Source organism: Thunnus maccoyii, chromosome 21 (assembly GCF_910596095.1).
Source record: "Thunnus maccoyii chromosome 21, fThuMac1.1, whole genome shotgun sequence".
Taxonomy (NCBI): domain Eukaryota; kingdom Metazoa; phylum Chordata; class Actinopteri; order Scombriformes; family Scombridae; genus Thunnus; species Thunnus maccoyii.
Genome location: NC_056553.1, coordinates 19,777,842 through 19,799,651, shown reverse-complemented (window position 1 = coordinate 19,799,651; position 21,810 = coordinate 19,777,842). Strand labels below are relative to the sequence as shown.

Genomic DNA, 21,810 nt, shown 5'->3' with positions numbered 1-21,810 from the left:
GCCTGGTAAAATAAACTACTGTAAGAAACAACCATCATAGCAAAATGTTGACTCATTTCTTCTCAAAACATTATTAGTTATGTAATTAATGTCATATGAAAAAAACAGATTATTATTATGTTAGGAAAGTTAAAGTTAATTTGCATATTGTGTAAAACGAAAATATATACTTTTCTTTATTACAAATTGCAGTTTTTATCCCAAGTACAATCTTTCCACAAAGCCTTCAAAATGAGTGATGGTGTGCCCCTACCCCCCATGGATTTATAAAGATGTCCATCCATGCTACCCCCTTGATGGTGTGTGATACTTTAAATTAGGACCCATGGCAAACATGAACTTAATAAATAGATCCATCTATTAAAACTGCACAGGCGGAATTAGGTGTTTTGAATGACGTCCCACAGAACCTCAACACATTGGTATTTTTAAAAGGCACTAATAAAAACTGAAACGGAAAACAATGATATGAAGTCAGTAGGAACAAATTGATTGACAAAGTCATGAAAAACATACCACAAAACATGACATGAGTAGCAATGAGTTGAATAATTGTAAAAATAAACAGCAAATAAGATATAATTACGTCATTTCCTCCGAAAACCTTTGGACCGGAAGTGTTAACTACTGTGTGGTGTAACTACTGTCAACACGTGTGTAGCTGTCAAAGAAATATCTACCAGTCAATAAGGACTCACATGACACTGAACTGTAAGTTTATATAAATGTGGTATTGCAAGTACAAGACGTCATTAGCTGTAAATGATAATGTGTAATGATACATGTTGAAAGGAAGTGGCTAGTGGCTAACGTTAGCGGCTAACTTGAAGTTAGCGGATTAAACAGTTTCCATCGTGTGTGCAGTTTTAAAATAGGTTAATATAATTTCCAACTGATAATATAGGCAGGTGGTGGGCTACGTTATTACACTTGATTCGTCTAATCTTGAATGTAAGAATGTTGCCAGTGCTCCGACTTGTTTGAGTAAATATATACTTGATTTTAGTTTATTCGCTGGCAGAATAAAAGTTAAGAATATCTGCTATATTGTCAGCAGTTGTGCACGCTGATGTGTCGTTTGTTTTATTCTTTGTAGGAACAGTTGAATGTTCACTACGCAGTGATGGCTGATGCGTTCAGTAGCAACTCGGAGAATGTAATTCAGCGTGTGGTAGATGTCACAGTGAAGACAAATGCTCCTCTGGAAAGACTTGACGAGTTGTATCACATTAAGAAGACCTGCGACTTCATCAGTCAGCATCAATTCCAAAAGGTAAGTTAGGGGCTTCATTTTTATTTCTTACTCATGTACACATTTCAGTCACCAACGAGTCTCTGTACATTTTATAAGTGAATTAACAGCAACAACAACAAAAAAAACCCACAGGTCTTCACATGTATAAATATACACACACGCACCCACACAGAGACATACACAGTTAAAAATGTTATTAGAACAACATGGTTGAGGTTAGGAATTTAAAAATACAGATCATATATATATAAAGTTGGGGTAACTACTTATCGAAGAGGAAAACAGTCAGTGATTTGAGTTCCCAGCCAGTGAAATTAGGAGTGGCCATATACAGTGAAAATATGTGTTTTCAGCCTAGATTTGAAAGTCTCAACAGAGCTTGTTCATGTTCACAGGTTGCTCTGCAGTTTCCTGATGACCTGCTGGTGGATTCAATTGCCATAGCAGCCGAAATTGAGAGAAACAGTAATGCCAAGCTGTTCATTTTGGGAGATACATCCTATGGCAGGTAACACACCTGAGAAAAAATGTTATCTGAGAAAAGATTTACCTGTATTAATAGTAGTAGCACAAGCATTGGCCAGTTCAAGGCTATTACAAAACAGAATGTAAGTTAAATGCTTTTTGTGGTTTGGGTGCTCCTTTGTTTAATGAATGTGTTGTTATATTTGTGTACATTTATCTTCTCCTGGGCAGTTGCTGTGTGGATGAAGTAGCTGCAGAACATGTTGGAGCTGACTGCATTGTGCACTATGGCACTTCTTGCCTCAGCGTGTCTAAAAGGTTGCCATTGATGTACGTCTTTGAGCAAAGACCAGTGGACCTGGAGAAGTGCACCTCCGCCTTCAAAGAACTCTATCCTGACACACAGAGTCACATCATCATCCTCTATGATGTCAACTATGCTCATGCTATCGGTTAGCTATCCCCCCTTCCCTCTTTTACCTAATGTATGAAATATATAATTATGTCGTTATATTAGATGGATGTTCATGTATTATTATCCAGTCAACTTTCAAATCATTACTTGTCTTTTATCCTCAGTTAAGACAGAAAGTATTGAAATCCAACTACTTAACATCTTGGCTCGATAAAGATTTCCTGTCAGTAACTGAATACATTTTTTTTTTCTCAGATGATCTTCTGACACTCCTGTCGCCAGAGTATCCAAACCTTGTCTCTTCAGAACTTGTTGTGGAAGGGGAGCAGTGTTTCAGTCACAACCAGATTAAAAGAAAACACAAGGACGCCGGTCTGTCAGAGGAAGACAACAACCAGGTTCTTTGTCTGTTTGGAAGGCAGCTTTTCCTGAAAAGTGGTTTGAGCATAACGGATTACAGTATGTTCTATGTCGGCCAAGAAGGAGCAACCTTGAGAAACTTCATGATGACTTGGAATCGCTGCTCATTTTGTTCCTTTGACCCCATAACAATGACCGGCAGGACTGAGTCACCAAGTGTCAACCGTGCACTGATGAAGCGATATTATGCTATAGAAAGAGCCAAAGATGCCAATGTAGTCGGCATCCTCGTTGGCACCCTGGGGGTGGCGGACTACCTCTCCATAATCCAGCAGTTGAAGGAGACCATCCACAGAGCTGGCAAGAAGAGCTATATGTTTGCCATGGGGAAGCTCAACGTGGCCAAACTTGCAAACTTTCTTGAAATTGACATTTTTGTGTTAATAGCATGTCCTGAAAACTCACTGTTGGACTCAAGTGAGTTTTACAGACCTATAGTGACACCTTTTGAGATGGAGGTGGCCTGCAACAAGAACAGGGAGTGGTCAGAGGAATACATCACAGACTTTCGACATCTCCTGCCAGGTTTGATTTGGTTTTATTTACATAAGAAATCCCTGAATCAACTCTTGATTTTTTTTTTTATGTTAAGGGATTGTATGTAAATTGTTAGGGAGAGAAGAGAGGGATGTCACAAATTTTACTTTTTCTGAAGGGGGTGAAATGTAACATTTTTGGGTCATTTTTCTCAAGTCAAATTTATATTTCAACTGTCCCTTGCAGGATTTGAAAAAGTAAAAAAAAAAAAAAGATTGTAAATAATGGTTTTAGTGTGCGCAGTCAGTCATAAAGAAGTGCTTTGCCGCATGCAGAGGACAACAGTCTGTCTGTTTCAGGGCTTTACTTTTCTCATCACAGCCAAGTAGCTAAAAGACAAATTTGTCAGTTTTGAGAAAAATACATGTGGATCTTTAAATCTTATATAGAGCCTGAATGTTATGTCATATAAAGGCCAATATTTAAATTCAAGTTTTAACTTTTTATTTAGTCTTTATCCATTCAATAATTCTGTTATGTTTGCCATAATTTGGTCAATTTCTAATTCCACTTCTAATATGTGCATTGGTAGCCAATGTGAATATTATTCCATTAATATGTGTTATGTATGTATGTTATATGTTTTAAATTAGATTACACCACCTTAAATTCTTTGTTTTTCCTCTTTTAATTAGTAATGGTGAAATGAGTTGCACCAACTCAGTACTATAATTTAAGATATTAGGGGAAAGGTGTTGCTTTTTTCTAGGTCAAGAGGAGGGTCCAAAGACAAGTTCTAATAATAATAATAATAGGAAGGGCCTAGCTTTTTTTAAACAGTGAAATGTAAGGTTCAACCCCTGTTTTCCCCTCAATAATTTTCATACAGTCCCTAATATGAACACAGTTTTGTATCTTAATCATTTATTTATCGTCAGTTGCCTAATGAAGGTTATTGAAGTCTTTTTACTGCATCTAATTATTTTTTTTTTTTATCTCAAACTTTCTCCAGGTGGAAAGAGTCATGTGCCTTTGGCTGATCAGCTGGAGGAATGCGACGAGACTGATGTGTCTTTAATCACAGGAGCTCTGCGAAGCCACCATCTATTGAACAGTGAGCCTACAGAGTCCTCATCAAGCTCTTCACTGGTCCTCAGGAACCAGACGCTGACTGTAGCCACCAACTCAGCCGGTATGGGACAGTCAAACACTTCTGCAGCATATAAGACATTGTTTGCTTTATTTTCCAAGCATTCGATATGTTTATTGTTGTGTTTTGTACACATACAGTAATTGTACACTTTGTGAATGTGTCTCAAAACAACAAAAAAAAAAACATTTTGTATGATAAACTTGCACAAATACACAGAAGTACAACTTTGAAAATGTCTTGTATTGCACTACATATTTTTTGCTTTCTCTTTCAGCATCTTTTCTGGCGGGTCGTAGCTGGCAAGGCTTAGAGCAGAAGTTGGGAGAGACACCTGTGGTGAAGGCAGTAGAGGGCAGGAGAGGCATAGCTATTGCCTATGAAGAGGAGGGAACATCATCACGATAATTGACCAGTAATCTCCAGTAATCCACAAGGTCTCCGACAGATTATTTAATCAAAGCTGCCTGCAGTTAACAGGTATTAAATGTATATTGCTTGTAATTACTGTAAACTGTAAGAAATTATTAAATGTTTTCAAAAAAATCCATACCAGATATCCCTATTTTTTTTATTATGGCATTACTCACAGTATGTGACCTATGATTTTGTCCAAAAGTTACAACTTGTTACACTTGTCCAAGGGTTTACTTTAATGAAAAAATGAAAAGTATATAAATATTAATTAAAGAAATGTGTAGGTCCCAATTAACAAAATGTGGTTCATCATAAAACTTTTTTAGCATTAGCCACAAAACTCTAATACTGGTTTTAGTAACTTTTAGCGTCACATTTACATCGATCACTGGCCATTCACAGGGACTTCTTCCACAAAGGGTGCAGGAAATATACCAGTCTTCCCATTACACTGTCCTTCCATCCAGTCCTGGTTGACTAAAGAAAAAGAAAGAATTTATGAATCAAAATCATCACTACACAAATTGCAGTGTGTGTAAAAAATTTAAGATGACATTAATTTTTCAATATATGGCTGAAAGAATGGTATCTCACCTCTGGAGAGGAATGTGATTGTGTCTCCTTGCTGAAAGTTGAGATCCTCAGGATTTGATGACTCGTAGGAGTGAAGTGCCACCAAGTGAATCACGTTCTGTGGCTTTCCATCAGTTTGCTAAAACCACGAAACACACATGAATTAACATTCTCCACTCAATTTCGACATCACTCAAGCTGACACAAGTGATCTCGGTTTGCACTGGCTTTATGTTATGATTCTATTCACTCAGCCTTTTTTAGATCAACATGAAGCAAATGAAAGTTCAATACTATTAATATTTTTATAATTTGCTGGTTGAAGCTTGTCAGATGTGAGCAGGTGTCATACATAATAGTAAACTGAATAGCTTTGGATTTCAGACTGTTGAACAGACAAGACATTTGAAGATGTCAACGTGAGCTCTAATGGGCATTTTATACTATTTTCTGACATTTTGTTTTTAAAAAACAATCAATTAAATGAGAAAATAATCTGCAGATGAATCGATCATGTTAGTTGCAGCCCTAGTTACATCCAAATTTGTTTTAATGCCAGTGAGGTAACGTCCATCTGCCCTGTAGTACAGGAGCACCATGACAGAGGATGAAACATGTAAATGTATTTTATGAGGCAGCCTGAACAGCAATAGATCATCATATACTTACGTCCTTGGTGCTGCACCACAAGGTGATGTGCCTGCCGCTGGCACGACTCCACACACTTTCCATATCTGTGTTGGCATTGATTATACTTTCCTCAGTTGCCTCAGAGGTTAAACTAGATCGAAGAAAAGGATCGAATTTTGTACTCTGCCAGTAAAACAATATACCAATTAAACTGAAAGATTTATTTTTGAAATGTGCACCATACCTCAAGGTGATTGAAGCAGAAGAGAGGTTCAGTTTCTCACTGATTTTCTCAATCAGTGTCTCATAGGAACACCCAGGTGATACAGAGACTACAAAGGTGAATGTGTAACGGACTTTGACAATATATGAATTGTCAGTAGACTGTGCAGCCTGGCATTAATAAAAGGACATATCAGTGGAATTGGATCATCACAGAAATCAAAGGACAATCTCCCCTAAATAAAACACTTTTGTCAACACTTTGTGGTTCTGAGTAATATTCATATTTATGAACATACCATAGGTTGTAAGTCTCCACTGCTTCCACTTGGAGTAAGACCTTAAATACAGAGAATGGAAAAAAAATTATGTTGACATACTGCGTGGGTCAGATAGTATTTGAAAACACTTTTTCTTGTGTTAGAGCATTTGTTATGACAGAGGGGTGTAGTTGGTCAGATGCAATGGCCTTTAGCACCAATCAGAGAATGTTGTATGTAGATAATTTAGTTTGTGTGACAGATAAACAAGTGTACCTGGTATCCTTTCAGGTCTGGTTGGTGGTTCTCGACTTTGAGATCCAGATGTTCCCTGTCCACGTTTTATCCCATCCAAATAATGCCAAAATACAGAAAAAGTAAATAAAGATGCTGTTTGTGGGGGTACACAGGAAGTTTACATTGTTTGTATTCTGACATGACCTGATTAAAACATACAACAGATACCACATTTAATCAAGTGCCATTTTAGAGGCCTGTGGAGTACCTACAAAATTCAAATATGGCAACTGATAATTTCTAAAGTGTCTGCGCAGTAATCTACTATACCACCAACACGGTAATGTGTTAAAGAAAAAAATTCTTTACCCCGTTCTGTTTAGAAGCCAAGGAAATTTCCAAACGTTCCAGGTAATTGTAAGGAACAAGTCCCCTCTGTAAGTGACATGACAACAATGAATGCTCTCAGTTAACTATGCAAATAGAGGTGCAGATTTCATAAGAAGAAGAATGCAAGAGTGTATGGGTGGTCTTCAGAGAAATGATTATAAGATGCACAGTAGCAGATAGGTTGCATATGTACTGATTCTGTATGTGGGGGTCTTACTCTTTCGTTGAAGATCACATATGCCCAGTTGTCATCACCCTTCTGCAGTACAAACACAATGTTGCCCGGCACTACAGCCAACTCATCACTGGTCTCAGGAACAAACTCAAACAGGACAGTGTGGGGTTCCCCTTCCAAAGCCCTGTGAGGACAGGACACATCCACATGGTGAGGGGATACTAAGTATTTATTTATTGTTTTATTTATTTGTTGGTTTATTTAACAGGGACAGTGCACATTAATAAACTTTGCTGTAAATGCGCCAGAGTTAGCTAACAGGCTATTTTCATCTGTAGTCTTTGGACTGATGTTAGAGTCATCCTAAAAACAGAATATAAGATTGAAAAAAGTTATTGAGATCATTTATAAACATGCAGAACAATAATAAGAAGAAAAGAGAATGTTAATGTCAGGACACCCTTATACTACATTGTCAGGTACTATTAAAAACATGCAACACAGGGGCTCACAATACAAGACAATAAGATGAGAGATATTAATGTTAATAGAATTATGGACTAAATAAGATCACATTGTACTGCGTTGTGAGACACTAACTGAAACATGCAAAGCAGAAGCACAGACATAAAAAAAGCAATAAAGGCAAGACCACAATAAGACATGCATGCAGGTACATGAGGGCAGACTGGCGGTAGCAAGATAGCAACAGGTGACTGCAGATAGCAAGGGGGAGGTTCAGCACAGACAGAGTGAGGACAGTAAGGTGCAATTGAGTTTTAGTGCTGAGTACTAATGAACCATTTCTTTAAATGAGCTCTAAATAAAGCGTATGTGTCCAGTTCTCTAATAGTTGCTGGGATGGAGTTCTATTCCAGTGCAGCTTTAACAGAGAGTGCAGACCAACTAAAAGCACTTTTTCTGAGTGAGATCATGCAATCCCCTCTTGCTACACCTCTTGTGAACCAATATGCATTTCTTATGTCGAGAAACTGTCTGAGCAGAGAAGTCAACCCATACAGTATGCAATCTTGTACGTAAGACAAACATCTACACATTAACCATGTGCTCCCAACGCAGCAAGTTATATTTTTTTCATATTGGGCAATGATGACAATGTACCCATTTTTTGTCAAGGATTTTAAGTGTTCATTTATCCAGACTGTAATGGTTTTAGAGTAGTGGTGCTAGTCTGTGACCAGGCTGTTAAACAGTAAGTGATATGGGAAATGACCATAGAATGCACGTACATCTTAGCCGCCTCTGTTCACATGTAATCTTGAATGAACCTGAAGTTTGAAAGATTGGATTTGACTCAGTTACAGACCTTTTTCACCTGAGCCTTGAAAGAAAGTTTGGAATCAATCAGAACACAGAGGTACTTGTATTCGGATATGACAACTTGGTCTTTATTAATACACTATTAATTATTAGTACATTAAATGTACAGTACATCCAGACATTTTAATACATAATACATTTCTATACTGTTTTTTATTAGTTAAATGTACAGAATGGTTCATTTGTTTCCCAGCATATTATTTTACAGATCTGCTTGTATATGTTTTTTCTACATTAAGAGCTGATGTTTGCCATTTTGGTCACCCTATAGTGGTAAAAGAAGGACAATGGCTTTTTTTCTTTGTATGTCAGAAAATGAGAAAAATCCATCATCTATCAGAAAATCTTGACAAATTTTAAGGTAATTTGTTATCAACTTTGCCTGCAACAAGGCTGAATGAGAGCAACTGTAAACTAATCATATTTTTCGGCATTATAACTACAAACTACACATGACATGTATTCAGAAAGCATCTAGCTTGTATAACTCTAAAGTGATTACAATTAGTAAGATTCAGGCTGTTCTACCTCAGAACTTCGGGTTCTTTTGGACCATCGGTGGGACCATCTTCAACCTATCAGATGTAAACAAAAACATAAAGCAATCAGTAGAGCTGGAAATATCTTTTCCATATAATATACTTTGATATATTAATAATCATATGCAGGTTTATCATCAGATTGTGCTGTTTTTAATTGCCAAAGAAGAGGCCATATGTCACCTGTGGCTGTAAGGGGGCAAATCCAGAGAAGGCATCCTGAGGAATGACTGAGGCAACAACCTGAAGATGATAAAATTTGAGGTTATGTATGTCACAAGTACTGCAAGAACTGTACAAAAAATGAAATCACTGATTTTGTGCTTGATGACATTTTACTGAACTGCATAAGCTGCACTCAGGGTCAGTTTAATTGAGTTCATTGGGAATAATGTAGAATTTGTTCTTAATGCAAAGCCAAGTCACTACAGTAGTACAATAGTATTACCTTTGCTTTGCCCAGGTAGTCCTTCTCCTCTAACTGAGCGACGTAGTGCTTATTTGGTTTAAAAAGCACATTTTTTGGGAACTCAACTGGTTTGAAAAGCTTCTGTTTCTGTTGGCGAAATATCATTAAAATGGATATTTAATATATTTGTCAAGAAGAACATTCAAATTCAATGGCTAATACTAGTGTTTTTAAGCAGTCACTTTTAACACTAATGAAAATAATCACTTTCCATGCCATATCATGAGTATAGTCACATTAAAAGATATTGAATAAAGGTACAAAATATGTTATTGGTAGCTTAAATCCCAAGATTTTGCCATGGGTCCAAAGACTGCATCTTGATAATGGTGACAGCATCATAACTGACCAGGGTGGAGTCCAGAGCTTTGTCAATCATATTGAGTTTGGCCTCTATCTTGTAGTTGAGAGCCTTCACAAGGTTTTCATGGGCTTTTTCCCAGTGACCCAGCTGAGCCTCAGCCAGGGCCACATTGTGGAGAACCTGTGGCAGGAGACATCAATAATGTGTGAGGATTGTGACACTATTTTAATCCTTTAGGCCTTTTAAATCACTGATGTTAATAAGAGTTTTCTTTCCCTTAGCTAGAGTGAAATTGGTCAAACTGTAGTTTTGAAGAATGGCTAACATCAGCAATGCCAAATGGAAATAGAGAAAAACCATTGGTTTTAACATTAAATCAGTCATTAGGATATATTAGAAAAGAGTGTTTAGGATTAATGCTGTGATTAAGACTTTAAACTGTCGACAATGATAGAGTGGAGAAGAATTGGCTTTAATAGTCTAATAATTTGTGAACAGCATAATAAGGAGGCTTATCAAGCTTTTAAATACTTACATCACATGCATATAATATGTATCTGAGACCAAGTGCTTTGTAATCTATCAGATGGTTGCTTCTTAGAGCCTTGAAGGCCTGCTGGAAGTCAGCTAAAGACTCCTCATACCTTTGAACAGGAATAATCAAGTTAATTACTTTTGTTTTTCAAACTGAAAACCATAAAAAGGGTAAAATAGGAGTAATGATTAGGAATCAGATTGTATGATAAAAAAGCATACTGTGATCATAAAATGTAAAATATGAAAAATGAATATGTCCATTTTATTGAGATGACTAGTGCGTCTTGCCTCGTCTTTTTGTAAAAAGTGATTCCTCTTTGAAAGAAGGCAACAGCCAGGTGCTCATCCTTGCGTATGCTGCAATCAAATGCCTAAGAAAAGTGATAAAACACAGTAACTTCCTTCAGAGGAAAAGAGAAATGGTTAACTACTTCTTCTTTCTCAGTGACTTGCACTTTCAGGCAGCAAAATATAACAGCATTTCATCTCAACCTTATCAGCTACATCTAAACAAGATAGTACTATTTGATATGTAATATTACAAAATAAGTGGCAGATATTCATAATGTTTTAGCCGAAATTTTACCAACAAAGGTCAGACATACCTTTTCGGCAGCATCCAGGTCTTGGTTCAGAAGATGGAGACAGCCAATGTTAAAGTGAATTTTGGAGTTTGGATCTTGGATAGACAAAAAGATCTTGAGTGCTTCTGAAAAATCTTTTTTGTCGACAAAAGTTGCAGCCGTGTCCCACTGACGCAGAGTGTCCACATAAGACATGGTTGCCGGTTAGGAGCACACTGAGCAACAGACCAAATTAAGGAAGTACTTGTGATTTGTACCAATGAGATCAGGAAGTATGATGACAGTGTCACTGTTGGTACATTTACATATATACCGCAACTACTTTTTAAGCTCCAATGGTTGTTAACTTCCACCCCCCATTTGATTCTAACAGATGGCATATGTAGAAATTCTGAGCTTGCATGTGTGTGTCTTGGTGTTTAAATAGAAGTAATCTCATTTTGATACTGGCTAATTTCCCTTTTTCAATTTCTCATCTTTGAAATGACAGGTTGTGAATTACAGAAAGGGTGTTGTACATCAGTCATGTTCTTAGTGGTAGAGGATCTAATATTATCAATATGTTATCCCCCTCGATACTGTGAAAACCCGTTTTAAGACTCATCTCTTTTTACAGCCTTTTAATAGTCATCATGAAGACATGAACAGTCACACTCTGTTTTTATTTTATTTTCTCTCTCTATTAATTATTTGCTCCCTGTGCAGTGCTGTTGTGTTTTTAGGATTTAATTCCCACTTTATTTATTTTATTCTACACTTTTATTAACTCCCCCTTTATCCTTATAACTTTTTCCATGCTCTCATTTGATTGCATTTCTCAGTCTCTGTAAAGCACTTTGGTAAACTTTTGTTGTTTTTAAATGTGCTTTATAAATAAATTGACTTGACTTTTAGGGAAATGGTCCTGTCTTTGTGCTCTGCTGGTTATTCCCAGGTCTCAGCTAGTGATCAAAGGTGAACAGGCCTTTGCTGTTAGAGTGTGGAACAGTTCGCCTGTTAAGATCAGGCAGGCAACATCTTTAGTATCTGTTAAATCTCTTTTTAAAAACATTATTTTATCTGAAAGCTTTTAAGATTTTTGCTTTAATTACAGAAGGTGTCTGAAACCCATGACCAAAATAGTCATACATTCTGTCATTGTGTTACTTATGGGTGGAATTATAGTTTTTCCTTCTTGCTGGGGACCCCCTAGAGCCCCCTGAAGGACCCCTGAGAACCATTGGTCTAAAAAGTGTCATAAGGCTTTAAAAGTATGTCAATAGTACAAAGAAATAAGGTTGAAATTGGTGAAATGTTGTTTTCACCATGATGTCCTCCAACTAAAGAAGGGGGGGGGAGTATTTTGAAAAAGGATCTTTATTCTGCCTTCTTGTCTACTTCCGATAGATACTGTAACAATACATCGTCTGTGAATGCCACATGATCTCCCATTGACATGCACTCTAGCACACCATATATAACTTCTTCTGGGGAAATTGAAGAATTTCAGACAGATGAAAATATCTGTGTACCCCAAAGTAAACAATCGCTCTTATTTTGTAAGAAAAAGTTACGTATTTCCGTTAGTCGTCTGGCTAACTGTTAGCTAGCGGCTAGCTAAACAAACATGGCTCTGCTACATTATCAGACAACGGAGCTAAATGATACGTAACTTAGGCAAATTAAAAGGGAAAATATGCAACAATTAGTAAGAAACGTGGCAAATACAAAGCTGTATATGGAGAGCAGGTATATTATTCAGTTGGTTAGCTTAGTGTAGCCTTTTGTGACCGTGTTTACACAGAGCTAGCCCTCCAGTTGGCTAATGTAAGATAGCAAAATGGAGCTTGGAACAATGTTGTACAACAATTTAAAAGATGTTACATGGAGCACGACGTCTTTACCCTTAGATCAACTTGTCAGTGCTTATAGGTTGCCTCAAATCGCCAAGCTGGATAATGGTGAGTAACTTTTTTTTCGAGCCAATTTACAACCTAACCTAGCATTTGCTCGCTGCTAAGGTAAACTAACGTCAAGCCGTTTGTAATACACATTTGTGCGACTGATTTTGTCTGCATAACCTATTATTTATCAACAGAACTGTCCAAGAAGTACATGAAAGATTGCATCTTCTAATTAAAGTTAAACAATGTGCGTCTATATCTTGCATCTATCGAACAAATCTCACTAAATAACGTTTCCTGAGTCAATATAATTTTATAGATGTATACATTTCCAACACAGCATACTGGAGATTATAAAGCAAAACTATATCATAACAAGACTGTTAAAACTGCGCAATAAGGTGATTGCTTGAAAATGTGTGCATAAAGTAAAGGCACATGTGCAACAGAATGACATTTTTAAAAGATATATTAATACAAGGACAGAGCTTCAAGTGTCATTTCTAGTGGGAAGATTTTCAGACCTAATCAGATTACTGCAGTCAACATTTTTGTTGATTTAAGGCCTAACTTAAAGGACATGTTTTAAAATATAAATAAAATACTCTATTGAAAAAAAAACACAAACCATTTACCACAAAAAAGTTCAATTATCTTGTTAAAATACTTAAAATGACATCTCCTTCTTCTCCTTCATTAAAAATTTAATTTAAATCTATAAATATGAAACATATTTAATATCAGAAGTTTTCCTGCTGGACACAAGATGTCTGCTACTTCACTGTAAAGTCCATTCTCAGTGTTTGTGCACTGGAGGATTTAAGTTTCCACATCACGTTTGTCCAAGTTGAATATTGTACTGGGATTGGCCCCAAACTAGTTGCAAATCATGCTCGTAGGTCCGCCCCCTTAAAATCAGATTGTCAGTGAGCACAGAGAAACTTTCCACTTTCAGCAGATCAATGTGAAAACAGCCTTCTAGTATCGGACTTTGCACACACATTATTCTGCACAGTGAAGCTCAAACATTCAACTGTAGGAACAACAAGAAAAACATTTTTGAGTGGAGGGGGACTTTAAGGTAAAATGAAAGATGTACTAAAGCAAAACAACACAAGATGATACAGTAAAGTTATATGATGATGAAACTAAAACTTATTACAGATGACTCAGGGGTTAGTGTCAACAGCTGTTTTGAATCATGCGAGCATCTGATTATGTACTTAAAAAAAGAAGCTGTTATGAAATCTGCAGTGATTACTATTTTGATCTTTATCTTCCCATCTTCTGACACTCTCAGCTACTTTTAAATGGAAGCGTTTCCTTTTTTTTTTTTAGAGGTCATTAGTCCATGGAGGATGTGTTGCTGAGTCATCCAATGCCTATGAGTGTGAAGAGCATCCTGCAAATTTCTCAAGCTACATGAAACAGGGAAACAGTAACCACGGCACTCCTTATACAGCAGATAATGATCAATTGTTTGTGCTAGTCATTCAGAATTAGTCTTGTCTGTGGTCGCTATAGATTCATTTCAATGCTGTCGTGACTCACATTCTAGACACCCCAGTGTGTCTAGTCAGGCTTTAGCTATTAATCTGGCTCTTTGAAAGTGTCATGATGCTGCGACTGTCACGTGGTGTTTCATGTTCTACAAGACAGGCTTCAGTGTTTCATGACTGTTAAGATTTTGACTAAAAAGTACAGCAAAAAGTTATACCAAAGGTTTGGTAAATTTATCGTACATTTATATTTTCCATGACTATTGCACTGTGCCGTTGTACAGTATATCCTGGACTGTAAGGTATAACGTGTTCTGCTTTGTAAGTGAATTTGTTGTTTTCACTCCTGCAGGTCAGTTGGTTGAAGGGCTCAGAGACAATGACTACCTCTTGATTCATTCCTGCCGTCAGTGGACGACTATTACTGCTCACAGTCTAGAGGAGGGACACTATGTCATCGGGCCCAAAATAGAGATACCAGTTCACTATGAAGGTATACACGTGCATAGATACTCCCTGAATTTGCCTGATATCATATTTTGATGATGTACTGTATGTTTGTGTCTATTGGATCATTATCTTCTACAGTGAAAATTGACAGCTTTAACTCTGAAACAATTTTTATAGTTGATAAAAACTCAGTGACACAGAACATATGCCCCTGTCTTTTAAATTTTAGAGCATCTGTTTATGGAGCTTTTTAAAACTAATTATTTCCCGTCAAAGAATAATTTCTAAAGATTATGGCACAGCAAATCCTTAAACTACCCCAAAATAAGAATATTTCAAATATATTGAGCAGCTCTATTAAATCCTGAAAATGCAAAAGATGATATGGGTTGCTGAAATTTGGGACTATGGTCCAGTTAATGAGGCTTCAATGCTTGCTTGAGTTAGTCGCACTGTTATGTCTTTTCCTACTTTAGGTCAGTTTAAGCTGCTGGAACAGGACAGAGATGTCAAGGAACCTGTGCAATACTTCAACAGCGTGGAGGAGGTGGCCAAAGCATTCCCTGAAAGGGTATACGTCATGGAAGAAATCACTTTCAATGTCAAGGTATGTCTAATCTGTTCAAGGAATTATTATGATTTCTTGTGTGTTATTAAAAATAAATATCTTTTTCTATCATTTACTTCTCTAGACCTCTGACTATCGATTCTGATATGAGCAGTAGTCCGTAAGATTTCCTGTTAAGACTAGAAATCATACTGATATTTAAATATACCTTGGACTTTTTAAGTAAATTTGATTTAGTTTTAGCAAGGTCTGTTCCACAAAGCCTGTTTTTAAAAACAGCTGTAGCTTCGGCGGCATTAAAGCTTACCTTTCCACAGTATCTTTGTCATTGTCGCTTTTTGGTTTTAGCTTCCTCTCACATTTAACTGGTGTAATAGTCTTCTGTCCACACTGGTAAGTGGTGTTTAGGGCTGTGAAACCACACTAACACAGAAGCTGCGATGCATTACGAAAGAAAAGTTCTCAAGTACACTGCTAGGGGTTTTACTAAAAAAAAAAAAAATCAAGATCATGAGGTACAAATGCACTCCTTAATTTCTTTAGTGCTTACACCATATGTCATCTTTTCACAGATGGCTTCAGGGGAATGCAATGAAGACACAGAAGTTTACAATATTACACTAAGCACCGGTGATGAACTGACATTAATGGGCCAGGCTGAGATCCTCTATGCCAAGACCTCCAAAGAAAAATCAAGATTCAACACTATCTTTAAGAAGATCGGGAAGCTCAATTCCATCAGTAAGATTGGTCGAGGCAAGATGCCTTGCTTGATCTGCATGAACCATCGCACCAATGAGAGCATCAGCCTACCTTTCCAGTGCAAAGGCAGGTTCAGCACCTGTAGTCCTCTGGAGCTTCAGATGCAGGACGGGGAGCACACCATCAGGAACATTGTGGAGAAAACCCGTCTCCCGGTCAATGTGACGGTACCCAGCAGTCCACCCCGCAACCAGCATGACCTCCATCTCATCCGGGAAGGTCATCGTTACAAATTGGTCAACATTCAGACGAAGACAGTGGTCGTGTGCTGCATTCTGAGAAGCAACAAAATTATCCCCATCCATTTTCCCTTTCATATGGCCATGCCTCGATTTATTATTCCAGAGGAACTGCTGCAAGGAGAGTTGTGGCTAGACACTATGGTGTATCGCTGGTTCTCCTTCTGCCAGGAGCAGTTTGACATAGATGACTATTCTCGTGCCGTCCGGGATGTGCGAACTGACTGGAACGACGACGGTAAGAGCCCTAAGAAAAGCAGCGGGAATGGCAGTTGCAGCGGAAGCAGTGCAGGCAGCAGCACCTCCAACGGGTGCGCCAACCACATGCAGATTCCCAGCTCTTTAACGTACGCCCGCGATGAACTCACCCAGTCTTTCCACCGACTATCCGTGTGCGTGTATGGCAGCAACCTGCACGGTAACAGTGAGGTCAACTTGCAGGGATGTATGACGCTATGCGGAGATTGGGCTCTTCTGCCTTCCGACAGCATTCCTTCAGACTCGGGAGAAAACGAACACTTTTTCCCCGAGCTATTGGATAGCTCAAACCAGCAGCCATCCCTAAACAAGTCGGACGTTCCCTATGAGGAGCTGTGGCTGGATCACTTGAGAGGCCAGATCCCAAAATCGTCTTTAACTGAGGGAATCCGAGGCATCAACAACGGCTGTGGTACAACAGCAGCCCTGTCATACCCAGTCACTTGTCCTGTTGGTGCAGTGACTAGCTCAGATGTGTCTCTTACTCCACCACCAGTCCCACCCAAGTCTGAAGCTGTGAGTATCATGCATTATACTTAAGCAGTGTAACACCTCCAGTTTTTCAGAAATGAAAAGTGAATATTAGTTTTACTGTCAGTTTCAAAGTTAGATCATACCTTTCTAGGTGAAGGAAGAATGCCGTCTTTTGAATGCCCCACCGATTCCGCCACGAAGTTTGAAACAGATGCCATCGGTACCCATCCTGTCCAAACCACGGCAGCAGGAGACGCGCTCTCCAAGTCCAACCCTCTCCTATTATTCTTCTGGGCTCCACAACATGTAAGAATCGAAACCATTTCATAGCATCTGTTTGTAACAATTAAACCTCTGTAGAATAACAAAGTATCTGTATATTGCAGTTTCTCTTTATCACACAACCTGCATTCAAACAGCTGCAAAATATGCCAAGTGTTTAAAATGTTAAATATTCAAATCCTATGATAAGGTTCACATGAGGTTTGCTCCTCTACTACTAAATAATCTGATATTTTTCCATCAGTATTGGAGCAAGCGAGCAAGAGGCGGCTGAACCACAAGAGCAAAGCCAAGTGTGCTACCCTTGTAACTGGGGTAAATCCACCAGTGAGCCAAATGCTACTTTGCCCAGTGGTAGCCTGCCCTCAGACGGGATGTCCTCCAGGTTGTCTTGGCCAAATAACTTCAGTGGAGGAGAATCGCGTGGTATGGATGAATTTCTACCAGCCAGCTGTCGAAGTTACTACAGTTACCCCAGAAAGAGATCCCCAAATACAAAAACCTGCACATCCAGCCTTGTTGACTTTGATGGCCGAGAGCACGCACACAGCAGTAAAGACTTCAGATTGCAGAAAGCTTCTCTGAATCAGTTCTGCACCAAATCCTCAAGTTACAATTCGGAAATGTACAGAGACAAGCCGATAGAAGAATCAAACACTAAGCAGAGCCTCTCTTGCCCCATCTTACCGCCGAGAACACCGAAATCAAATGCCGTAAAGAAGTGCAAAGATTTACTGTCCGGATCAACCTGTGACAGTACGCAGGACACTTCAAATTGCTCACTTACTCAACATGAGGAAGGCACAAAAGAGATACAGCCCACCACTAACCCATTAACTCCTAACTGTCCGTCCTCTTCTCCCACTGCGCAATGGCAGCCCCCATCCAGCCTGGCTGGTCTCTCTATTGAAGAGGTGTCCAAATCTCTCAGATTTATCGGCCTGCCAGATGACATTGTTTCTCTTTTTGTTTCTGAGAAGATTGATGGGAATTTACTCCTGCAGCTCACTGAAGAGATTTTGTCCGAGGACTTCAAGCTAAGCAAACTGCAAGTGAAGAAACTCATGCAGTTCATTAATGGATGGAGACCTAAGATATAACTAACATTATATGACACTAAATCCTGTTATAAAGCAGGGAAAGTCATGCCTTCAGTATATATGCTATGCACACCAAGCCACAAAGAGTTTCTTTTTGTATAATATGAATCTATTTCCTTGTTACTACATTGTGGGGAAGACAGTTGGGTAATACTTCTCAACCCACTTAAAGTCTGTGACTGCTATTTGCTAACTGAATTGAATAATTTGGCACTTTCATGAAGACATTTTCATGTCAACTACTTAGTACTTTTCCATCCACAACACACTAGTGTTCATGTCGCTACACAAATCCTAATTTAAGCCACCAAATTGAAAGGAAATCAACATTGATGTGACTGTCACATGAATTAGGAGGGCAGGAAAACATTCTACTTAAAGAGATCTGCTTGATTAGGACATTGTATGGTTCTGTTTTTAAAGGGTAATTTTTAAAAGAGCACAAACCAGAGGATGGACTATAGTATATGTTGTTTATTTAATACATGAAAAAAATATTATTTTGGTTTTAGAAGCGGATACACAGTTGCTGTTGTTGGATGGATATCACAGCTTGACGGTAAGAGATGGATTCTAGGCTGGTATCCAGTCATCAGGATGTGGTAACCAAAACGATTATGGCATTTTATCTTAAAAAAAACTTAACAATACCTAGCTTAAATCCCAAATATGCAATCATATAATTATGCGGTTAGCAATATGTCTTATGATGCGCACTGTTTTTAGTTTTCTGTACAGGGTTCAGTCATGCACCTTTTTCATGAGATGTGATTAAGTGTCAATGCAAGTGCATTTCTGAACAAAGTGGGTTCGATTGACTGTTGGTAAATGAAGAGTCCACCTGCGTGCTGACAACAGGTATAAAGATATACTTGTGTTCTTTTAAAAATGTACCGCTTTGAGCTCTTATTAAGCCTTATGTTCGCTCTGCACTCTTCACTACTCTTCCAAATGGCAAAAAATAAGCAATGATGTAAACCTCACCCTCGAGCCTGTGGTATCATACTGATGTACAGCTCCTTAAAATAGACGTGAGAAAAATGAAAGAAGGAAGCTGTGACATACCTAAATATTATTTAATTTCCAAGATCTAAATGGATAATGAATTTAGCCCGTATTGTAATTTTTGAAGACTGGCGCGTAGGATCAAACTAATAAAAGTCAGCTTTAAATTTAAATGCAGAAGCAGCTGTCTGTACATCAGTCTGATATCAGGTGTTGGTTAACTGTATAGTTTTAGAAGATAAACAGTCGCATGTATTTAAACCAACTGCGCCATCATAAATTGCATTGTTGGTGTGATATCCTACTTTATGGACCTATGCTACTAATAATGAGCCAAATCAAATGCGCCAACAATTATCATGATCTCTGACAGGATGTTGTGTTTGTCAAGTCTCTGCATGCAAGGCCTTTTTAATCTAAAGTTGAATTCAACTATATTACTACTTGTTTTAACCTAAAATGTCTCCACTAAAGGTAACTTAAGGTCATTTATAACTGAAAATGCCTGAGGCCTAACAAACTATGTCCTTTCTCTAAAACTAATATGGAAACAACCAACAGAGGTAAAAAACCATGACATTCTACGTAAAATACAAATTATGCATCATGCACTTTGGTAGATTTCAGTCTAATTAATTGCAGTTACAGTCATTAAATATAAACCTATAAAAGAAGAGAGTCTATGTAGAGATTGAATGCACTACACGTTTTTTCAAAACTAAAATGGTACTTCATCTTTGTTGTCCTTCTATGTGTTGTAAGTGTCTGTAATGTAAGATACAAAGATAGCTTTCCTGCGCCTTAACCCAGAGACCTTAAAAAAAAAAAAAAATTCACTTTGGCTTAACGTTTTCATTTTGCCAGTCTCTTGTCATGAGAATATGTTCTAACATTAACATCTCAACATGAACTGAGGGAATGATGTTAAGTGTGTTTTTTGCTGGTATTTTTTCACCTCTGGAGCTGAAATTGAAAATGATATGCTAAAATGAAATATTGGTACCAAACTTTCTTTTTTTTCCTATAGCCTTGATTCAGAGTTGATTTATTTATGCAGTTATTTAACTCATTTAACAGAATGCTAAATATGCATAATACTTATCAGCCCGTTTGTCTGGCTGATATGTGAAGGTGCCTCAAAAAACAGCCTTTATACAACCCAGGTCTGATCTGTTGGCCAACAACTGTTGTTTTTCCCCCCTGACACCTGTTGCCATGGGGTGTTACATATGTTACTTGACATTTTTATTTTATGTAAATGCAAATTTAATGAAATTTTTTTTTAAAAAAAGAAAGTGATTACTAATGTTGAATTTATTTTTATTGAGAAAAAGCTTATGTTCAAATTCCTGTAATTTCTGTTTATATTTTTATTCTACGCAACTTGGGATCTACTTGGGTTTTTATAAGCCCATGCATTAAAATAACACTCATGAGGAAATAAACCTGCCAGCCTCAGTCACACTACATGGACAGTGACCAAAATAATGTTAATAAGCCATGTGTCCAGGTAATTTTCCAGATTTCTTTGTAACTTTGTCACAGTATCCATATTTTTGAATGGGGTATGGCATGTGTCCTTTGAAGCTATGATGATACGGTGGTTAGTGTACTATGCAATAGCCATGGCACTCCAAAGACGCCATGGGAAGGAACAACAAAGCAGTGATTGACAATAAGAGGCAATGGAGTATTATGTGTATTGAAATTGCCACAGTGTTAATTTCAGGGGCGTGAAGACCGTACATGCCAAAGGAATTCTTCCAAGTCGATCATTTTACTTGAATAATTCCGAGATACATAAACTGTGAACACACTACGACAACCGACCCAGTCCCATGAACATACACTACCATCAAGCAGTCAATACTGAAGGGTGTTCCATGTTGATAATGCCTGTTAGCTCTGGGCCGAAGCCTACGTGAATTATTGTCTTTTTTTTTTTTTTTTGTGCAAAGAAGAGGGAAATGACTGCGGCACAGGGTTGGATAGCATTTGGAATAGTATTGGTAAGCATTACTGAAATCTTCAGTTACCTTTCAACTTAACTCTTGTTTCCATATTTTTGATTGTATAATCTATTAAAAATGGATTAACTGTTTGTGTGTGTCTGGTTTTTTTTTAAGTAGGGTAACAGTTCAGAAGTGTTCAAATTAAATTAGGTCAAGATCGCACTGTTGACAATATCATAAAAGCTGGATGACAAAAGGGATTTGTTGCTAAGGGTGCTTGTTCAAGTCTACATCACACCATATGTCTATTATAATACATTTATAATATATTTAAAAGCAATTATTACAACACACCAGCTAATTATACAGTTTCAGTGTTTAACTTATATAAGTCATTCAGATATTACATATTTTATACATAAAATAATTACAAAATTCTAGACACAACATAATGATGTTAAAGACTTCCAGAATGAAA

The 21,810-nt window shown here is 37.7% G+C and overlaps 3 protein-coding genes across 3 annotated transcripts; 2 read left to right on the top strand and 1 right to left on the bottom strand.

Moving 5' to 3' along the window:
* The first annotated feature begins 603 nt into the window (after window positions 1-603).
* On the top strand, window positions 604-4,732 carry dph2 (diphthamide biosynthesis 2). Its single transcript, XM_042399023.1, has 7 exons — window positions 604-711; window positions 1,097-1,273; window positions 1,651-1,763; window positions 1,952-2,172; window positions 2,391-3,080; window positions 4,045-4,224; window positions 4,460-4,732. Exons 2-7 carry the CDS (start codon window positions 1,124-1,126, stop codon window positions 4,588-4,590), a joined length of 1,485 nt encoding a protein of 494 aa, XP_042254957.1. The 5' UTR covers window positions 604-711; window positions 1,097-1,123; the 3' UTR covers window positions 4,591-4,732.
* Window positions 4,733-4,835: 103 nt separating this feature from the next.
* Window positions 4,836-13,102, bottom strand: ncf2 (neutrophil cytosolic factor 2). Its single transcript, XM_042399021.1, has 16 exons — window positions 12,744-13,102; window positions 10,882-11,075; window positions 10,565-10,647; window positions 10,275-10,383; window positions 9,785-9,919; window positions 9,415-9,522; window positions 9,150-9,209; window positions 8,956-9,002; window positions 7,129-7,270; window positions 6,891-6,956; window positions 6,561-6,615; window positions 6,324-6,364; window positions 6,047-6,195; window positions 5,842-5,953; window positions 5,194-5,311; window positions 4,836-5,076 (listed from the first exon to the last, which is right to left on the bottom strand). The coding sequence occupies exons 2-16, from the start codon at window positions 11,053-11,055 to the stop codon at window positions 4,985-4,987; spliced, it is 1,491 nt and encodes a 496-aa protein (XP_042254955.1). The 5' UTR covers window positions 11,056-11,075; window positions 12,744-13,102; the 3' UTR covers window positions 4,836-4,984.
* garem (GRB2 associated, regulator of MAPK1) lies at window positions 11,097-21,481 on the top strand. Its single transcript, XM_042399020.1, has 6 exons — window positions 11,097-12,800; window positions 14,595-14,735; window positions 15,169-15,299; window positions 15,833-17,035; window positions 17,145-17,299; window positions 17,520-21,481. The coding sequence occupies exons 1-6, from the start codon at window positions 12,680-12,682 to the stop codon at window positions 18,373-18,375; spliced, it is 2,607 nt and encodes an 868-aa protein (XP_042254954.1). The 5' UTR covers window positions 11,097-12,679; the 3' UTR covers window positions 18,376-21,481.
* The last annotated feature ends 329 nt before the right edge of the window (window positions 21,482-21,810 follow it).

Coding starts and splice junctions, on each gene's coding strand:
- ncf2 (XM_042399021.1), bottom strand. CDS start 11,055: ATGTCTTATGTGGACACTCTGCGTCAGTGGGACACGGCTGCAACTTTT. Junction 6,616..6,890: donor TGGCTTCTAAACAGAACGGG/GTAAAGAATTTT, acceptor AAACGTGGACAG/GGAACATCTGGATCTCAAAG. Junction 5,077..5,193: donor AATCACATTCCTCTCCAGAG/GTGAGATACCAT, acceptor CTTTTTCTTTAG/TCAACCAGGACTGGATGGAA.
- garem (XM_042399020.1), top strand. CDS start 12,680: ATGGAGCTTGGAACAATGTTGTACAACAATTTAAAAGATGTTACATGG. Junction 15,300..15,832: donor AAATCACTTTCAATGTCAAG/GTATGTCTAATC, acceptor ATCTTTTCACAG/ATGGCTTCAGGGGAATGCAA. Junction 17,300..17,519: donor TCTTCTGGGCTCCACAACAT/GTAAGAATCGAA, acceptor TTTTTCCATCAG/TATTGGAGCAAGCGAGCAAG.
- dph2 (XM_042399023.1), top strand. CDS start 1,124: ATGGCTGATGCGTTCAGTAGCAACTCGGAGAATGTAATTCAGCGTGTG. Junction 1,274..1,650: donor GTCAGCATCAATTCCAAAAG/GTAAGTTAGGGG, acceptor TCATGTTCACAG/GTTGCTCTGCAGTTTCCTGA. Junction 1,764..1,951: donor GGAGATACATCCTATGGCAG/GTAACACACCTG, acceptor TCTCCTGGGCAG/TTGCTGTGTGGATGAAGTAG.